General features: G+C 31.6%; 1 protein-coding gene across 1 annotated transcript in view; it reads left to right on the top strand.

The window, feature by feature from the left end:
• The window catches only part of LOC113083606 (aggrecan core protein-like), a 31538-nt gene extending 11554 nt beyond the window's left edge, over positions 1–19984 (top strand). Inside the window, exons 2-7 of the mRNA XM_026254668.1 lie at positions 7821–7888; positions 11695–12069; positions 15861–16035; positions 16287–16414; positions 17660–17941; positions 19525–19984. Of these exons, the coding sequence (XP_026110453.1) occupies positions 7822–7888; positions 11695–12069; positions 15861–16035; positions 16287–16414; positions 17660–17941; positions 19525–19979 (1482 nt within the window). The 5' untranslated portion in view covers position 7821 and the 3' untranslated portion in view covers positions 19980–19984. The remainder of the gene's footprint in view (positions 1–7820; positions 7889–11694; positions 12070–15860; positions 16036–16286; positions 16415–17659; positions 17942–19524) is intronic.
• Positions 19985–21245: the final 1261 nt, after the last annotated feature.

The following is a 21245-nucleotide window of genomic DNA, read 5'->3' as shown; positions in this document are numbered from 1 at the left end:
CTCATTATCTCTCATTATTTTCTCTCAGATGTATTGATGAGCTGCACGAGTCCTTTAGAGATACACAAAGAGGCAGAAAAACAAACTCTCTGACTCATCAGTGAAACTGCTCACATTGAGACTTCAGAGAGATCCTAGTGAGCCGCTTTCCTGCATTCTGTCTGTAGAGGAGAGGAACCTCATGAAACGACCTGCATATGTTGCTATGCTGAGGATGCAGTAATCAAATTTGCATGAAAATACACTGCTTAGCAACATGCAATATTTGTGTTTATGGTGTATTTTTATGCATATTTGCATGTTTCTTAGCAACATGCATTAATTGTGTTTATGGTGTATTTTTATGCATATTTGCATGTCACTTAGCAACATGCATTAATTGTGTTTATGGTGTATTTTTATGCATATTTGCATGTCACTTAGCAACATGCATTAATTGTGTTTATGGTGTATTTTTATGCATATTTGCATGTCACTTAGCGACATGCATTAATTGTGTTTATGGTATATTTTTATGCATATTTGCATGTCACTTAGCAACATGCATTAATTGTGTTTATGGTATATTTTTATGCATATTTGCATGTCACTTAGCAACATGCATTAATTGTGTTTATGGTGTATTTTTATGCATATTTGCATGTCACTTAGCAACATGCATTAATTGTGTTTATGGTGTATTTTTATGCATATTTGCATGTCACTTAGCAACATGCATTAATTGTGTTTATGGTGTATTTTTATGCATATTTGCATGTCACTTAGCAACATGCATTAATTGTGTTTATGGTGTATTTTTATGCATATTTGGATGTTACTTTATATTGCAATAATTGTGTTGACTAAGGATGCTGTAATCTAATTTGCTTAAAAATACACTGTAAGCCCAAATATTGGGTAAAATTATGCACTTTTGATTGAACCAGTTATATTACTTTATATTATATTACCAGTTATTAGTTTATTAGTTTGTTAGTAAATTATATTGTAATTTTTATATTTTCTTTTAATCATAGTTTCAGTTTAAGGTTTATTATTTTGTTTATGTGCTTGTAATTTTTATTAGTTTTGTGTTATGTTTTTATTCAACTTTATTTTAGTTTTAGTAATTTTAGATCATTAGTATTATTTATACTATTAAAGTATTTATCAATGTTTTGAATTATTGAAATCTTTTGATTTTACTTTTAGTTGTAACAATTTTGTTACAGGCTATCTATATATCTTATTTAATTTAAACTTTGCAATTATTATTATTTAAAAAAACATATAGTTAACTAAAATTAAAACAATAAAACAAGTTTTTGTTACTTGAAATAAAAAACAATGAAAAAAAAGAATAAAAATGACAAAAACACAGAAAGATTACTATAACATGAACTGAAATGAAAATGTAAAATGCAACAATAAGCTATAATAGTTTTGTTTACATTTGTAGAACTGGATTGAAATGTAGATAATTAAGAATGTCTTAACTGTGAATCAGCAAGCAGGTAAAAAAAAATAAACAAATAGATACATAAATGAAAAACATCTAATTGAAGCAATAGTTTTAGCAGACATGTTTTAGGTTTACAGAGTCGTTTCATTCGGTTTGAAGTTTAGATTTCAGCCCACAGACTGGTTTCTCTTCATGACTTTCTGTGTTTTAAACCTGCTGATTTCCCAGAAGCTGGAGTCCCCAGATTCACTCATTCCCTCAGACAAACCGGCACTGAGCGCAGACTCACACAAACCAATCAAACACCGACGGCATGAAGCAGCGGCGACACAGAGCGAGCGATCCAGCGGCTGCCAATTACTGCATCCACAGCGTCCAGCATCAGTGTCAGCCGCGTCTCGCTTTGATGAAGTCACACGGGGAGCGAGCCCCTGGCACTGCGTTTGAGCAGCCTGGAAACACAGACGCTGATTTAATCAGAAAATGCCAAGTGGAATTAAGAGCCGCTGAATTAATCACCGACATTAGACATGCAAAGCACCTTTGGGCTTTTTCTTGGCTTGACAATGAGAGTTTAACTAGTCTGAGCACACAGATTGGCTGCTTTCAGAAACTGTCAGTCATGTCTGACTTCAAACCAACTTGATGCCTTTAACTTTAACTCAAAAAATAAGATCATGAATCACTATGGGGATAGTTAAGCATAACTCCTGAACTTTGGTAGACTGTAGTTTAAGAACCATCCACCACTAATCATAGTTGGTTTATCTGAGATGCATGATTCCACATTTATTATCTAGTGGGGAAGAAAGTCAAATAACAGTTTCAGCGGACCGTCCCAGAATCATTCACTGATTCATTTGTTGTGTAATAAGACAAAAACTGCTAAGTTACATTAGCATCCAAACGTTGTGGCTAATCTTTCAAAAACCTTATTTAGCCCAAGTCTCTTCTTGCCAAGACTGCACTCATTTGGTCAGTAATACAGTACAGACTGTGAAATATTATTACAATTTAAAATAAGTGCTTTCTATGTGAATATATTGTAAAATTTAAGTTGCTCAAAATGCATTCTTGATAAAAAAAAAAAAAAATCTTACTGACCCAAAGTTTTGAACATTAGGTGTATAGAAATTAGTTTTTCTAGTTGTATTTCATGTGAATGTGTGATAAAATGTTTTAAGATAAATATTAAATATTATATTAAATGGTTGTGTTGAAACTTTTTCCTAGATGTGCATTTTTTTCTTTCTTTTTTTTACTAATTTTTTTTATAGTTTTGAGTAAAACAAGTATTATTGGAGTGTGTTTTAAAATATACTACTATTTCAGTCTTTCTGCTTCAAAATTGCTTGTATAATTCAGTGTGTTACTTGTCGATTCTTTGTAATTATTAAAAAATGTATACAATTTCTGAATGGAAATCGTTTTCATTTCTGTCTGACATATAACTTGTTTTGCAAGCTGTCAATCAGACATCTGTATCCTTTTCTTCTTGTTTTATTATTTAGATGTTGTGCTTTTATAGCTTATATTGAATCTTTCACTTAAACTCTCATAGTAGAAATAAAAATAGAAACGAATGAGTCATTAGTTGTTATCCAGTAAGAGTTTAGAGCTATAAAGTGAATGCAGAGAGCAAAGCTGTATTTGTTTGATGAAAATACAGTAAAAACTGTAATTTTTGCATCTTATTTTGACCAAAAACTGTCCATTTAGTCCAAGAATCCGGTGATTAGTTCTTCGCTTGTTGTTTACAGGCGAGCTGATAAGAAAAGCTGTGTGCTTGTTGTTTTACTGCAGTATGCATCAAACAGCCGTAGGCTACGAGACGGCTTTGAAACGTCCCATAAACACACAGTTCTTCTAGCGTTTGCTTATCATAAATGCTGCAGTTCCAGTAATGAGGTTTGTTAAAGTCCCACTCTTGAATCGGCCTCAGCTGTGTCTCTAATTACCGCTGTAAATAGCACAGCTAACTGATGCGAGTTAAATCACCTCTGACAAAAGCGCTGCCGAATCCTTCAGGAATTGAAATGCTAAACGCCTGGAGTTTCAGCGAGTTTGCGTTTACAGTAGAGAGAATAGCTGCTCGCTCGCTCAGAAACTCATCTGACATTTCAATGCTGGACTCGAGCTGGTGCACGACCTTCCCATGCCTCTAAATAAGTCTTCCGTCCCTTTTATTTGCATATTTCTCTCTCTCTCTCTCTCTGGTTGTCTCCTGTGCTTTTTGGCTCTTAAATGTTGGCGTCTCTCCTCCTCTCTCCATGTTTCCCTGTGGAGCTGCTGTTGGCACAGTGTTTGTGAGCTGTAATCTGAGTGTAGTGATGCTGGTGCCAGTCGAGAGAGATCAAGGAGCGAGTCCTCGCCACATGCATAATGGATAGAGGGCGTGACATCACTCCACATGTCCTGCTGATTGACACCAGGTTCACACCCTCCTGATCTCTCAGCCTCTCTTGAACTGGCTGAGGCCTCCTTATGCTCATTCTCATTACAGCTCCATGAAGTTAAGTGAGCCAGAGAGCTTTTCTTAGCTGATTGATTGCTTAGGAGTTTTCGGTGCTTGTTAGGATGTTGCTAAATGGGTACTGGGTGTACTAAGTGGTTGCTAGGGTGTTGCTAGGTGGTTATGGTGTTTTGGGTGATTGTTAGGTTGTTTCCAAGCAGTAACTAGGTGATTCTAGGGGCTACTAGGGTGGTTCTGATGTATTGGGGGTCGTTAGGGTGTTGTTAAATGGATATTATGGAATTTTGGGGGTTGCTAGGGTGTTGCTAGGTGGTTATTGTGTTCTGAATGGTTGCTAAGGTGTTGCTAAATGGGTACTAGGGAATTCTGGGGGTTATTAGGATATTGGTATGTGGTTATGATGTACTGGGTGGTTGTTAGGGTGTTGTTAAATTGGTACTATGGAATTTTGGGTGTTGCTAGGGTGTCGCTAGGTGGTTATTGTGTTCTGAATGGTTGCTAAGGTTTTGCTAAATGGGTACTAGGGAATTCTGGGGGTTGTTATGGTATTTTTATGTGGTTATGATGTACTGGGTGGTCGTTAGAGTGTTGTTAAATTGGTACTATGGAATTTTGGGGGTTGCTAGGGTGTCGCTAGGTGGTTATTGTGTTCTGAATGGTTGCTAAGGTTTTGCTAAATGGGTACTAGGGAATTCTGGGGGTTGTTAGGGTATTTTTATGTGGTTATGATGTACTGGGTGGTCGTTAGAGTGTTGTTAAATGGGTACTATGGACTTTTTGGGGTTGCTAGGTGGTTATGGTGTTTTGGGTGATCGTTAGGGTTTTGCTAAGCAGTAACTAGGGGATTTCTAGGGGCTACTAGGGGATTTTTAAGTAGTTATGGTGTTCTGGGTGGTCGTTAGAGTGTTGTTAAATGCATATTAGGGAAATCTGGGGGTTGCTAAGGTATTGCTAAGTGGTTATAGAGTTCTGAATGGTTGCTAAGGTGTTGCTAAATGGGAATACTAGGGAATTCAGGAGGTTACTAGGGTATTGGAATGTGGTTATGATGTATTGAGTGGCCGCTAGAGTGTTGATAATCAATCACTTGGGGATTCTGGGGGTTACTAGGGTATTTCTACATGGTTGAAGTGTTTTGGGTGGTTTTTAGGGTGTTCCTAAGCAGTAACTAGGGTTGCTAAATGGGTACTAGGGAATTCTGAGGGTTATTAGGGTATTGCTATGTGGTTATTGTGTTTTGAATGGTTGCTACGGTGTTGCTAAATGGGTACTAGGGGATTCTGGGGGTTACTAGGGTATTGCTGCATGGTTGAAGTGTTTTGGGTGGTTGTTAGGGTGTTGATAATCAATCACTTGGAGATTCTGGGGGTTACTAGGGTATTTCTACATGGTTGAAGTGTTTTGGGTGGTTGTTAGGGTGTTCCTAAGCAGTAACTAGGGTTGCTAAATGGGTACTAGGGGATTCTGGGGGTTACTAGGGTACTGCTGCATGGTTATGGTGTTTTGGGTGGTTGTTAGGGTGTTGATAATCAATCACTTGGGGATTCTGGGGTTTACTAGGGTATTTCTACATGGTTGAAGTGTTTTGGGTGGTTTTTAGGGTGTTCCTAAGCAGTAACTAGGGTTGCTAAATGGGTACTAGGGGATTCTGGGGTTACTAGGGTATTGCTTCTTGGTTATGGTGTTTTGAGTGGTTGTTAGGGTGTTGCTAAGCAGTTACAAGGGTGTTCTGGGAGTTACTAAGGTGTTGCTAGATTGTTGTTGGGCGGTTCTTGGTGGACACTAGGGCATTGTTAGGTGGTTATTGTGTTTTGGTTGGCTGCTAGAGTGTTGCCAATCAATTACTTCTGGATTCTGGGGGTTACTATGGTATTTCTAATTGGTAATGATGTTCTGTGTGGTCGCTAGGGTGTTCATAAGCAGTTAGAAGGAGGTTCTGGGGGTTACTAAGGTATTGCTAAGTTGTTGGGGTTCTGGATTGTCTCTAGGGTGTTGATTAACAGTTACTAAAGGATCTAGGTGGTCATTAGGGTGTTGCTAAAAGGGAACTAGGGGGTCGCTAGGGGGTTTGGGTGGTTACTAGGGTATTGCTAGGTGGTTATGGTGTTCTGGGACATTGCTAGATAGTTGCTAATTGGTTACTAAGGGTTCTATCTACTAGGGTGTTGCTAAGTAACTAGGGGGTTCTGATTGCTTACTAGGGCTTTGCTAGGTGGTGGCTTAGGGTTCTGGGTAGTTGCTAGGGTGTTGCTAAGTGGTTGTTATGGGGCTCTAGGTGGTATCTAGGGTGGTCGTGTTTGCCAGTGCTTCGCTGGGTGGTTTTTAGGGTGTAGCTAAGCAGTCACTAGGGTTTTGCAGTCAGCACTTTGGTTATTAAGAGGTTGTGGGTCATTAGGGCATTGCTGTGTGGTTGATAGGGTGTTATAGTTCATTGCGAGGGGTGATAAGAACATGAAAACTGGCTACTTGAATCATCATTAGGGTGTTTCTAGTTTGTTATGGGTGGTGCTAAGTGATTGCTACCATGTTCTGTGCTGGTACCAGGATGTAGCTGATGTGTGCTGCTGCGTGGGCAAGTGTTAATGTGTGTTTCATTACACTTAAAAGAATGGAATATAGAGAGCAATTTTCCGGAAGCCAGACATTTCCTGTCTGAGCCGGATTAGAGAAGGCGTGAAGGATACTGAAAGACAGACCACCCACAGAGAGACGTACAGCGAGGGGAAGTTCAGTCAAACTGTGGGAGAGAGGCCTGATTACTATTCTGAGAGTGTTGTTGATGGTGTATCTGACGGGTGGCTAGTGTTGGATTACAAAAGAAAAAAAAATCTTCCTTACCAGCGTTCTGCCACTGCATTAATATTCATATTCTCCTTTGTCTCCTTTATAAAGGACACACAGTCCACCTAATAAAGCTCTTTCATTTTCCATCTGCACTGTTTTTTTTTATCAGCTCAGTTCTAGGGCTCTATTAAATTATAAATGTTTCCCTTTTTTATTTTTTCATTTACATTTTTCTGGATTGTGTATTTTTTTACTTATTTTTAATGGTTAAATTAAATTCTATTAATGAAAAAGCATGATTAATCAATTGAAATCATGAAATGTATACAGTTTAACAGCAATTTATTACAAGTTTAATAAAAATTTAATTTTATGGCCCTATTAAGTACATAGTTATTTTTCTCAAAATCGTTTTATTTTAACCACTTAAAAAAAAAAAAAATGTTTTTATTAATTTGAATTAAATTGTAGTAATCAAAAGCATGTCTAAATAACTGAAATCATAATATATATATATATATATATATATATATATATATATATATATATATATATATATATATATATATATAACCATAGATAACCATATGAAATTCTTTATTTATTTTTTAAACCAGAAATTCTGTGTATTTAGATTTTTCTGGTAATCAAATATAGGCATAAAATATTAATTAAGTTTCTCTTTTAATCAAATGAATGTTAAATAAACCCATTAATATTTTTGTCAAACAAAGTGCCTTTAAAGTTCCCTTAAAAATAAAGTTTTAATATTATTATTAATTATAGGCTAGTAGTATTTCATCAAGACATAGGTTCTACTGTACAATAGACGTTTCTGGAAATCAAAGAGCCCTACATTAAATACATTTCAAATATTGCTCCAGATCAACTTATAAGTCCAAACTGACTTTGTTAATACACGTTCTTGGTCTAAAACCCAAGACATAACCTCAGTAGTCTATATGCAAGACATGGGAGGTCGTCTAATACTCTGAACTCTCTTAGTACACACTCAAAAGTGTTTACCTTCTCATTGTCAGTGAAGTACATGGTTAGTATAGCAATAGGAATTGAAACGCAGCCAGTATTGTATTTTGATTATTCTCATTGCTCTCTACACAGGATGGTGTGTGTCTGCGCTGCCGGGCTGAGGGTTCTTGCGGTTCTGCTTGTGTTCTCCACAGAATGCGGTGAGTTTTCTTTATCTCTTAACAGCATTTGAACCAAAATGTAAGCTCATGCATCTGGGTGCGCTCACACAGTTCAGTGACGGCTGGAAAGAGCTGCGTGACGTGCTTCTGCTGTAATTATGACAGACCTGTACATTATTTCATCTGAACACAAGAGAAAATAGTAATTTGTTCAGTCTTAGAGATTACATTTTACACCTGAGATTAAGATTTTAGTTGATAATGTTTTGGACGTTTAGTTGCAATCAGTCATATTTTAGATCTGTTTAGTCGTACTGTATGATAATGGTTCAACTCTAAATTAAAGTCACAATTATTAGTCATTTGAGAACATTTATTTTTACTTTACAACTAAATTATTGCACTTTCATGTAAGAACAGATCAACAGAACACCAATGCAGATGCCTTGTTTATTTGACCTTGTTTATTTCCTGTTTTTATTTTTATTATAAATTAATAAAAAACAAGAAGATATCTCAAAAGCTAAAACTGGTAAAATTCCTCCTATTAATTCTTAATATTTATAATATGAATTATGTTCATGTGTTATGTTTATTAAAACAGCAATTGTAATTTAGAAAAAAATAATCTGTCCTATTTTGTCTTTTTTGTAGGTCAAAAGCTCTTTTGAAAAAACATTGCGTGTTGATATAGTTGCAATAATTGTTAAATTACATTTTTTATTGTCTTATCATGGAATAAAAAGGTAAAAAGGATATAATTTTATTATATTTTTTCAAAAAGATATATATTTTTAAATATCCATGCATCAATCCAATAAATAACAATAATAATCCATCCAATTATACATTTTTTTTTTTCTATTTAGCTTTTATTTATATCTCAGTTTTAGTTTTTAGAAAGTTCTGAAATCAAATATTCTTAGGAAAGAAGTTAAGAAATTTCTTACGATTACTTAAGTTTGTAAAAAATGTCAAGTTCTCAAAATCCTTAAGACGATTTATCTTTTATCTGATTGGATGATTTTTCTGATCAAGTCGATGAAAAACACCTCAAGGTTCTGAAATGATACAATTTAAAGCAAGGTTTTGCATTAGTTGGTATTGAATGCAAAATGTCAGTTCTATTTAAAACATCATGTTTGTGCTTAAACTAGTGCTCATGTGTATGTTTCTCATGTGTGCGTCTCGCTGTGGATGCTGGTTCTCTCTCAGGTTCTGGTCTGACCGCACGTAACCCGTCTGTCACCTCAGAGAAGCCCACCTAGCGCTTAAACGGATCAGTGTGTGTGTGAGCGTGTTATAGGCCAAATGTTTTCACTGGCAGCTTCAGTCAGTGGCTCTTTCATTAGGCTCTTTAGCAATGGGTGGCTGCTTTGAAGGAGGATGGGAAATCACTCCCTCCTGCCAGGACGATTAATGCCCCCTGTACACTTTTTAAAACGGACCTCGAGAAATACGACAGGCACAAAGCTGCTGGTCACTAAGAGGCTACTAGTTAAATGTAGAAACTGCTAACTGAAGACTTTCTTCTGTGACATTTTGAAGGAAACACAACCCCATTGATTTTCTTTGCATGAACAAAAAAACCTTTCTTTTTAAAATGTTGTTAAAACTTTACATTATAGGGTCAGATTAGTTAATTTGTTAATGCATTACACTATTTTATTTAAAGATACAGTAGTAAAACACATGCAGGACAATAAATGTATATTTATTTAACATTATTTACTAAATTAGAAATCATTTGAAAAATGAATAAATAAAAAAATGTGTACTTGATTTTTTTTTTTAACCTTTTTTTTTAAACTTTTTTAAATGCATCCATTTATCTAATATATTATAATAAAAATAACAATTTTTTTCCAATTAATTATAAATTGATTTTTATTAATCTTAGTTTTTTTTGTATTTGTATATAAAATTTTATATAATAATTATATTTAATTAATTTTATAAATAATTATATTTATATTTTATATATGTTATATTTATATCTATTAAGCTTTAGTTTATATTTATTCCAGCTATAGTTTTAGAAATTTCTGGATATTCTTAAGGAAGAAGTAAAGAAATTTCTCACAATTAATTCTAAGAAGTTCATAATAATGTTTTTCACTGCAGTTATTGAAAATTGTTTATTTGATTGTATGATTTGCAGATCAAGCTCAATATTTAAACAACCCCAAAACATTTATCAAACATCTTGCCTTACCTTTGAAGATTTAAGACAAGTTGGATTTAGTTCTAGTTTATTCAAGTTTTGTCTTAAGCACAATCTTTAAAAAGCAGATGAGAACATTCTTAAAGGGATAGTTCACAGAAAACTGAACTGAATCTTCCTCAAGTTGTTCTGAACCCGTAGGAGTTTCTCCTGATGAAGAATCTTGGTAACCAAACAGTTGCTGGTACCCATTGACCTCAATAGTATGGGGGAAAATACTATGAAAGTCAATGGGGACCAAAAACTGTTCAGTTTCCAAAATATATTTTGTGTCCAAAAAGAAGAAAGAAACTGAGAGGTTTGGAATAACTTGAGGCTGATTAAATGATATTAGTATTAATATTGGAAATACCTTTTATTTTGATATTTTCTCTTTTCATTTAATTTTACTTTTAAGATTTCTTTGTTTTGTTTTTCATTTGCTTTGCCATTTTTATAGTTTTTATAATAAATAATTATAAATTAAATTTCAAAATTTAAATATTGAAATTACTTTTAATATATGTTTATTTCGGTTTTAGTAATTTTATTAGTAAATTGATTTCAGTCTTTAGTCATTTTTTATACAAATATTTTTATTTAGCTTTAATTTAATTATTTCAGTTTTAGTACTCTTAGTACTTATTAAACTTGTTTTTAAATACTTGCCATGACAATATTTCTAAGTTTTGTTTATTTTGTTATATGCATTACACTGAAAAAAAAAAATTCACTGAATTTACAAAACAATTTTAAGATAAGTGTTTGCAACCAATTTATTTTAGCTACATTTAAATAAATAAATAATTGACTAATTTCCAACTTTTTTTTTAATGTAGATAAAATAAATTATTTGCAACCACTTAAGTTAAAATTTTTTTTTTTTCAGTGCAGTCCTTTTTTATTATTATTATTTTTAATATTTAGCTTTAATTTACATTTTTAGTCTTAGTAATTACTTCAACTTAAGCTTATTTTAGGTTAGTTCAGTTTTTAATGTAATATTTATATTTTATTTAATATATTCAAATAATCATTTATTTAATTATTATAAATGTAAACATTTTTTTGCAGTTTTCATTTTAGTTTTAGTTACTTACAATATCAACACTGATTCTGGCATTGCCTTATTAACGATGGACCTGAATTTCTGCCATAACCTGCGGTTTGTGCCCTAACTAGGCGTCTCAGTAGTGTACATGAAGCTGCCGGCAGTGTTTAGGATCAGTGCTCGTCCTGTGGCTCTGGTCTCTGTGGGCAGCTATATATATATATATACAAAAAAATATATATATCATGACTAATATACTATGGAAATTGATGCAATTATTATAAAAATATGATAATAAATTATAAAATAAATTATAATAAGTTGTTAAACAATTATAATAAAATGATGAGGATATAATAGAAAGTAAATGGTATTTTCGTGTTTGTTGTTTTTGTTTTACTGTCTTTAATTTATACACAAATACAGTAGAAACATATTACATACAGTACTTTGAATCTAATTTTTTTTAATGATACTAAAATATCACTGATCTTCCAATATTGTTTTATTGTGCTCTTGTAAGTAATTATACACCATGAGTATTTACCAGAAATAATTTAAACATTTAACCTGCTTCTGTTTCTCTGTCAGCTGTGACTCGAGCCGAATCTCTGGTGACGGTCCGGAGAGTGACCCATCCTCCGCTGCGGCGACCTTTAGCCGAATCCGCCCTCCTCCCGTGTGTGTTCACCCTTCCGTCCGTCCTGGTCCCGGGACACGGCCCGTTCATCCACTGGACCCACGGCTCCGGAGCGCAGGAGAGGACGGTGCTCTCGGCTCGGGACGGGGTGGTCAGGGTGCACCAGGCGTACATAGGTCGGGTCAGTCTGCCCGGGTGCTCTGCTGACCCTCTCAACGCGTCTCTGGCGCTTTCCCAGCTCCGCTCCAATGATTCCGGCACTTTCCGATGCATCCTCGCCCTCGGGGAACATTATGAGCAGGATACGGTCAACCTGGAGGTCACAGGTGAGATCCACACGAACTGGGCTGAGTTTCCCGAAAGCTTCGTAAACCTAAGAAGTTCGTAAACCGATCGTACGACTGATCTTAAGTAGCACTTGAAAATCATCGTAGCTCTACGACTGATCTCGAGAAATCGTTAAACCATAAATGCATCGTAAGAAGACAGATGTATGCGGCCACCTGCAGGACAATCAGAAGATTACACCTTGAACTTTATTCAAATGCAATGTGATTATAATATAAGGATTCGATCGTGCTTTATTGTACACTTTATGACTCGTTTTCTTTCTTTATTTTTATTTTTTTATAATTTATAAATGAAAGAATTACAAAATAAAATAGAAAAAAAATACAAATTTAAATTAAATGACTGAACAACAACAACAACAACAAAAGAAGAAGTAATGTAGGAAATGCTTCAAAGACTGGGGGAAAAAATTATGTCAGAGACTTGCCGAAGTGCATATTAGTATATTATATATTATTATTTAAAGTATTATACTGTACACTATAAAATAATATCGTATTGTATTATAGTTTTTATATCCAAGTATCATATCATCAATAAACGATCGTTTACTACAATTAGCAAATCAGCACTTGACAAACGGACAGCGACTCCTGAGTAACACTTGAAACATTGCTTTACGTTCATTGTTGGGAAACGCACGTGAAACAACAACCAACGATCGTAAAATTACTCGTAGAAAACGCTCTTAAGCGCTAAGATCAATCGTTATCAGGAAACCCGGCCCTCGACTGTTTTAATGTTCAACTATTGTACTTTTCCTGAACTGTTTCAGAGATATTTTATAGCATCACACATGGGGATATGGTACTTGAAACGGTGTTAACTAAAACTATTAGAAATATTTTTCAGTAATTGAAATTAAGCTGATATTAAAATGAAATGGGTGAGAAACTTTAAAGTAAACATTTGTAAGAAAAAGTTTAAGATGAAGTACGAAAGAAAAGAAGAAAAATCTATACAGAAGTATTTTTAGAAATCTTAAAAAAAATAATAAAAATTACAAAAGCACATAAATTACTAAAACGTAAACTAAAATGAAAACAGAAAATATAAAAATAAAAGCTAATGCAAAATTTTAATAAATACTAGTATATACATAATACATTAAAAATGTAAACGAGCTAGAAATTAAGAATTTGTATTAATCATTATTAATTAATTTTATATTAAATATGATTTAACATAAAGATGCAGTTGCTGTAGTATTCCTAGGCTTAAAAAATATTTTATAGACAGATTTTAGTATAAAATAGGATCCTCATTAGTGTTGACTGAAATAAAGCTGAAATAAACTAAAAAATAAATATTAGAGGAAAAACTTTCTGAGATTTCTGTGGAAATTAGAAAATTGAATAAAATAAGTTTAAGCTGTCAAAGTACTAAAATTAATACAGTAACACTAAAATAAGAAATAATTAAACAAAGCTTTAATAATAGAAATGTCAAAAGAATATTCAATTACTAAAACCATCTAAAATGAAAACTGAAAGAAAAAATGCTTATTTAAAATATTTACAAATTCTGTAATAGTATTTAAATAATACTTAATTGTAAACAAAAGCTGGAAATTAAGAGTTTGAATTTATAATATAATTAATAATGCAGTGTTATTGTAATTTTTGTGGATTTTTCATATATATTTTATAGCAGTTCACAGATTTTGTTGAATACACATTTTGTTAATTGAAATAATTCTGAAATAAACAAAAATATAAATATTAGATTAACATTTTTAAACTAAAACAAAAATAAGTTTGAAATTACAAAATTAAATACAACTACAAAAAAGAAATAAATAAAACTGTTAAATCAAAATATAAATAAATACAAATAGAAAAACTTGAACAGCACATAACAAAATTATTAAAACTTGACCTAAAATGTAAATTAAAAATAAAAAGCTAGTTCAAAATATTGATTAATAATATAATTAGTATATAAATAATACTAAAGTAGCACTGCCTTGACATTTGTCAAAAAGATCTACAAATTAGCAGTTTTAATCTATAATTAAATTAAAATTTTAATTGTATTTTAAGAAAATCTAATTATTATGGGTACTAATATATAATATTTTGGTGTTTTTGAAATCATTTTATAATATTTATAAAATATTATGATAGTGTAATATTTTATTTATACAGCCCTTTTCACAGTTGACATCGTTTTATATCAGCTTTACAAAAAACATCACCGCAGTAATAATGTTCTCTGTAAGGTCCTAATTTAGCACTTTAATTAAGAAAAAATTACAGCTTAATATATTTGTCCATAAATCCCCAGTGATTAAGTTAAAATCATTATCAAATCAAAGTGGTTTTGCACGACTAACGTGTAACATGACCACAATCGAAGCCTGAACAGCAGTTTTCAGATAAACATTGAGGGAAAACTGTGGCTCGTTAGTCTGCTGTGAATTAATTACCCTTTCATTAACTTCATTAAGACTGTCAATATCATATTCATTTAAGCCTTTTCCCTCTTTCCTCGACTAACTTTAGCTCAGCTTTATTTTCATTTTCATCTGAGGCTCTCATTAACTGCTTAATTGGCCGTAACTCTTTGATTAGAGCAGTGAGATTGATTACCTGTGAATTAGGAAAACAGGTGACGCCTAATGAGGGAAATTACGCTAAACCACAGATAAATCATCTCAAATGTGCTGTAAAAGACTGTTAATATTAGGGAGTATTAGTGATTTTATTTGAGCTGAATGAAGACACTCAGTTTGCGACGTCGATGCTGTTATTGAACTGATCTGAATCAACATTAAATTGAATTTAACTGAATAATGACACTTGATGATTTAGTATTCGATTATTGCACTTTTAATGCACTCTTTCTTACAGCATTACACACATTTCAAGATAAATTATGGTCTTTGAAACTGTGTTATTGTAAAGTAAAACGCCTAAGAATTGTGTCTGGCAACAAAGCTGAAATAAAACAAATGATTAATATTCGATAAACATCTCGATAAATGTCTAGGAAAATTAGAAATGACAATAAAAATGACAAAAGCACATAATAAAATTGCAAAAACTTTAACTAAAATGTATATGAAAACTGAAAATATAAAAATAAAAGCTTATTAAAGATATTAATGAATGCTGTGATAGTATTTAAATGATACTGAATAACGCTGCATTAAAAAGCTAAAAAATATGAGTTTTTATTTAATATTGTTTCTGAATGGGATAGTTTCACTAACTAGTTTCATTATTGATTTAATAAAAAAAAAAAAAAACTTATTTTCCTGTTTATTAATGTGAAGCTGAAATAACCATAATAATACTTTTTATTAATATTATATATTAATATTATTTATATTTTATTAATACATTTTGTAATTAGTCTAAACAGATTAAAACTATTTTTTTTTATACAAAGTGATGGATGAATCAAGTTTTTATTGTAACCCGAAACTTAGTTTTTAGAGTGAATTAAATAAAAAATTTTATAATAATAATAATAATAATAATAAATTATAAAAAATAGTAATATTAATAATACTTTAAAATAAAAATAATAATATTTTAAAATAATACTTTTATTTATAAATAAATAAATTGATATTGTTTGTGTGATAGCTGAAATCATGGCCTATAATATAAATCTAAATTATTCTGAGCACTTCTTAAGGAGAAAAAAAGTTAATAAAATAATTAAAGCTAATTAAAGGAAGGTTAATATTGTGCAGTGTTCATCTGTGTCTGTGCAGAGAAACTGTGCTCAGGTTGTTTTTCTGGTGTTAATGTTTCAGGTGTGGTGTTTCACTACCGTTCTCCCGCGGCCCGTTACTCGCTGTCGTTCGCTGAGGCCATCCGCGCGTGTGAGGAGAGTTCGGCAGAGGTCGCGACCCCTGAGCAGCTGTGGGCGGGGTTTCACTCCAGTATGAACAGCTGTGCGGCCGGATGGCTCAGAGACCAGAGCGTCAGGTGTTTCTCAGATCTTCAGTCTTCAGTGTTTCGGCTCACAAGCATCGCTCCTCAAATCTCATGCATTCCTACAGTTAGTTTAATAATGTGTAATAGAATGCTAAAACAAATTCTGCTTGTTGATGATGAGTCAAACTTAATTGTAACACAGAGCACAACACACAGCTTTATTTAGATATGGATATCAGGATCTGGGCAGTTCCCACAGTGCAGAGGTTTCGTCAGATTTTACACCCGTCGTCTCTCCGCAGGTATCCTGTACAGAGACCCGAGCTCGGATGCTTTGGACACGCAGAGTTTTCTCAAGGGGTGAGGAATTATGGGAAACGGGACCCTCTGGAATTGTTTGACGTTTACTGTTTTGCCAGTGACATGCAAGGTAAGAATCCGGAAAACACGTAACATCAAATGTTTGAAACAATAATGAACTATTATATTAATAATAGACATAATTTTCTTCTTGATTGTGGTTGGAAATTTAATTTAATTTAATTTAATTTAATTTAATTTAATTTAATTTAATTTAATTTAATTTAATTTAATTTAAATTTAAATTTAAATTTAAATTTAATTTTATTTAATTTTTAATTTTATTTAATTTTATTTAATTTTATTTAATGTTTTCAGGGTTACCAGTGATTTTTCTCTACATAAATAAATAATTAACAGCAACAACAATAGTAATAATAATTATTATTATTATTTGTTATATTAATTGTATATTATGTTTTTATTATTTACTAAATAAATACATAATAAATAATATACTATTAATCAGGCTATGTACTTCATAAATTTCAGTTTAAAAATAATTTATTGTATAATATTAATACATAATAAAGTTGTAAAATAAAAATAATAATTGTATTTACTTGTTTATTTGATTGATAATTTACAGAACAATTTCAATATTCAATGATTGATTTTTCATAAAAAGTATATATTATTATTATTTCTTCCAGGATTACAGCTGATTTTTCAATAAATTAATAAAATATTAATATTACTATTGCTTGTTACATTAATTGTATATAATGTTTTGACGTTATGCATTCAGTATGAATTATTTATTAAATAAATGCATAAACTAAATAATACACTATTATGTATACTATGTATCTAAATACATTTCAATGTAAAATAGTGTAATTTATAATATTAATACATAATATGCAGTTAAAGTAGTAAAATAATAATAATAATATTTTTTATTTGATTAAATACAGAAAAATTCTCTGAAAGCAATTAGTAGTGATTAAAATTTTCATTAAAAGTATCATATTTAGTAGATTAGTAGTTAACAAAACTTATTTTTTTTAAATAAACTATTATATTTTTACATTAATTTTCACATTTTTAATTAAAAATTACTTTTTTAATTTTTTTAAATAAACTATTATAGTAACACCAAAAAAATGCATCATGAGCTGTTAGTCGCAACATATGAATAATGCATAACTGTAAAAAAAAAATCCAGTTATGGATGAGATGCTTTCGCATGTACAGTAACAGAAATAAAGTTTTTGATGATGCATGATGTTGTCCTGTAACATTAATTATAAACTCCCCACACATATGTACTTGTAGTGTCGTGCTCTTAATTCTCGTTCCTGTGGTTCTGCAGGGGAAGTGTTTCCTGTCTCTGTTCCTGAGCGACTGACTCACGATGAAGCCTCGAATCGCTGTGTGTCTCTGGGAGGTCGTCTGGCGACCGTGGGTCAGCTCTATCTGTCCTGGAGGTCAGGGCTGGACCACTGTGAGCCGGCCTGGGTGTCTGACGGGAGCGTGAGGTTCTCCGTCAGCTCGCTGCGCTCCGACTGTCCCGCTGGAGAACCAGGCGTCCGAACCGTTCCACCGACAGAACTGAACAACGGGAGCATGCGCTTCGATGCTTTCTGCTATCGAGGTATGCATCGCCGTGTCACACAGTCATGCATTACACAAACCATCGTTATTTTAATTTTAATTTTATTTTTTATCTAGACCATGCAATAGGGATTTAATCAGGTTTTAGAAATGGTGTGAATCATAATTCCTTTCAACATGTTTTACTTGGCCATATTCTACCGGCTTGTAACATTTAAGTCCACTTACAATTTTGTCATCAACCTCCGGTTTTGCTACTGTACCTTTAAGAGTTCAGTATTTAAATGATCTTGCAAACATTGTTTTGATTGGCATTTAAATCTTCTGGTTTTAATATGACAATATGGTGACAGTACAACTTGTAAGTGTAATGCGCTATTAATAAATAATAGTATTAATAATAGTAATAACAACGACAATAATAATAATGATTATTGTTATTATATGTGCATTAATATTATTTATTAAATAAGTATTTGTATATATACTGTATACTAAATAAAAACATAATTAATAATATAATTAAAATATAATAATAATAATTATTATTTATTTATTTTTAAATCAGTAGTAACCCAGAAATCAAGTAAGTCTGATGACTCTCATCTTTCTCATAATTTTTATTATTAATTGTTTATTATTATTTTCATTGATTTAGTTTTCTGCTCAGTTTTCCGCTCTCTTTAGAAATAATGAGATGATTAAATGTTTCTTTAAATGATTTATTTACTTAATAAATAAATATAATAAATTATATAATAAACAATATAATATAATTAATATTTTGTAATGTAATTAAACAACAATATTTTTTATTTTTTTAATTCATTTACATATTGTAAATTAGTCAAGAGTATTTTCCAACAGAAGTGTTTTTATTAAATAAATAAATAAATAAATAAATAAATAAATATATATATATATATATATATATATATATATATATATATATATATATATATATATATATATATATATATATATATATATATGTTTATTCAGGACCAATTTCACCCTCTAATAATTAAATTTTTGTAATGTTTTGATTTATGTTTAAATTCTGATGATTTAAAATATTTTATATGACATTCAAATATTTAATAATACATTAAATTGATCAAAAATTACACTAAATGCATATATTATCAAATAAATGCTGTTCTTTTCAACTTTCTGTTCATCTGTGAATCCTGAAAAATAAAATATATCTCAGTTTCCACACAAATATGAATCGGCACAACTGTTTTCAACATTGATAATAATCAGAAATGTTTCTCAAGCAGATAAATCAGTATATTTTCATGATTTCGGAAGATCATGTGACACTGAAGACTGGAGGAATGATGCTGGAAATACAGCGGAGCATCACAGAAATACATTACACCTTAACAGATATTCACAGAGAAAACAGCTGTTTTAAATTCTAATAATATTTCACAATTTTTACTGTATTTTTGATCTCTCAATGAGCAGAAGAGACTCTTTCATGAACATTAAAACACTTCCCCAGCCCTAAACCTTTAAACACTGGTGTATGTTGATAAAATGTGTTGCTGAATGCAAGTGTCTCATATTTTGACAGTAAAATGATGTGAATCTAGCTCATATCTGACTGTATTGCAGACACACAGACTTCCGGCCAGCCGGACCGGCCTGACCTTCGACCCTCTAACTGGACCGGACAGCTGGATCTGGACAAAGAGCCGTTGTTGACCTCTGAACCCGCCGAGCTCTCGGCCGAGTATCTGACGGTCCGTCTGCGCGCCGGAGACACGTCTCTGGACTGGAGCGGTCAGCTGGACTCGTTCCCAAACAGACCACAGGTGCTTCCTGATCTGAGTCCGGGCGGCTCGGCCCGAGAGGAAGAGGACGAGGATGAAGGTCTGTCCGGTCAGTCTGTGACTCCTCGAGGAAAGAGTTCCCTCACCAACATCGGCAGCTCGTTCTGGAAACCCTGGAGCTACTTGACAGGAAGTGAAGCCGAGGCCACGCCCCCGAGCCTGACTGACGACAGAACCACTTCCAGATCAGGTGAGTATGAAAGAAAGAAATGGATGCAACACAACTATATTTTCTGACAAGAAAGATGCATTTTAAGCGTTGCATGGCGATAAATCAATATATATTATATTAATAATAAACTTCTGAGTAGTTTAGATGTTCCCACGCAAATTGTTAGACATAATCACAACAGTTGCACTATTTTAGTATTAATTTATGTTTTTGCAGTTAAACAGAGCTGGACAACAGTGTCTTTACTGATAAAAAAAATAAATTAAAATTAAAATTAAAATGTTGCTAATTAAAATGTACATACTGACATAAAATACTAATTATACAGAAACAACTATGCAGACGTATAAAAAAAAACTAACACAAAATAAAATACAAAAACTTTAATATTTAAATAAAAAGAAAATATTAAATAAAATATTAATAAAAACTTTCATTGTATATATCTAAAACACAGTAAAAAAAACAATAATGCCGCAAAGTAAAATTATTTAGATTAACTATACAGGTATATCATTTTTGACTTTAGCTAACTTAACTAATCAGTCATGCTTTTTATTATTATTATTAAAATATATAAACAGAAAACATGGAATTTGGGAATAATAATAATAATAATAATAATAATAAACTGATGAAAATGTTTCTGTTAAACCTTTTAAAACAATTTAATTTACCCATTCAACAGAATCTAGAAAAAAAAATGTATAGGGCCCTAAAAATTTTTATACATTTATATACATATACATACAATTTTATACAGTTTATACATTATACAATGTCATAATGTTATATATACATATTTAGTTTTTTATTATTGTTGTTAAATAGTATGTTTTCTTGATTTCAATTTATTAGACATTTAGACATTTTTGAATTCAAAAATTGACCATTAAAACCCGAATCTAGAAAAAAAAATTAAAAAATAAATAATTGGGGGAAATTTTCATAGGACCCTTAAAATGTTATATTGTTTACATTTTTATAAATGGTTGTTAAAAAGTACAAGTTTTCTTTATTTCTATTAATAATGCTTTTTGATTTCTCAAATTTAATTTTAAACCTTTAAAGCAATAAATATTTCTATAGCAGTATAGTATTAACATTTTTAATTGTAAATTAGCTTTAGAAAAACTTAAATGAAAATTTGAAATGCTACTTTGGCAAGTAACAAAAAACTTAACTCTGAAATAAAAGTAATGTTACAATTTTTATGTTTTCAGTTTTCATTTTAACTTTAGAATGTTTCAATCATTTTGTTTTGTACTTTTGTCATTATTATTAGTTTTTTTGCACATTTAATAAATTGTTAAATTGTAGTTTCATGATTG

Source organism: Carassius auratus, unplaced genomic scaffold, assembly GCF_003368295.1.
Source record: "Carassius auratus strain Wakin unplaced genomic scaffold, ASM336829v1 scaf_tig00038953, whole genome shotgun sequence".
Taxonomy (NCBI): domain Eukaryota; kingdom Metazoa; phylum Chordata; class Actinopteri; order Cypriniformes; family Cyprinidae; genus Carassius; species Carassius auratus.
Note: the sequence above shows the minus strand (reverse complement) of the source record. Positions and strands in the feature narration are given on the sequence as shown.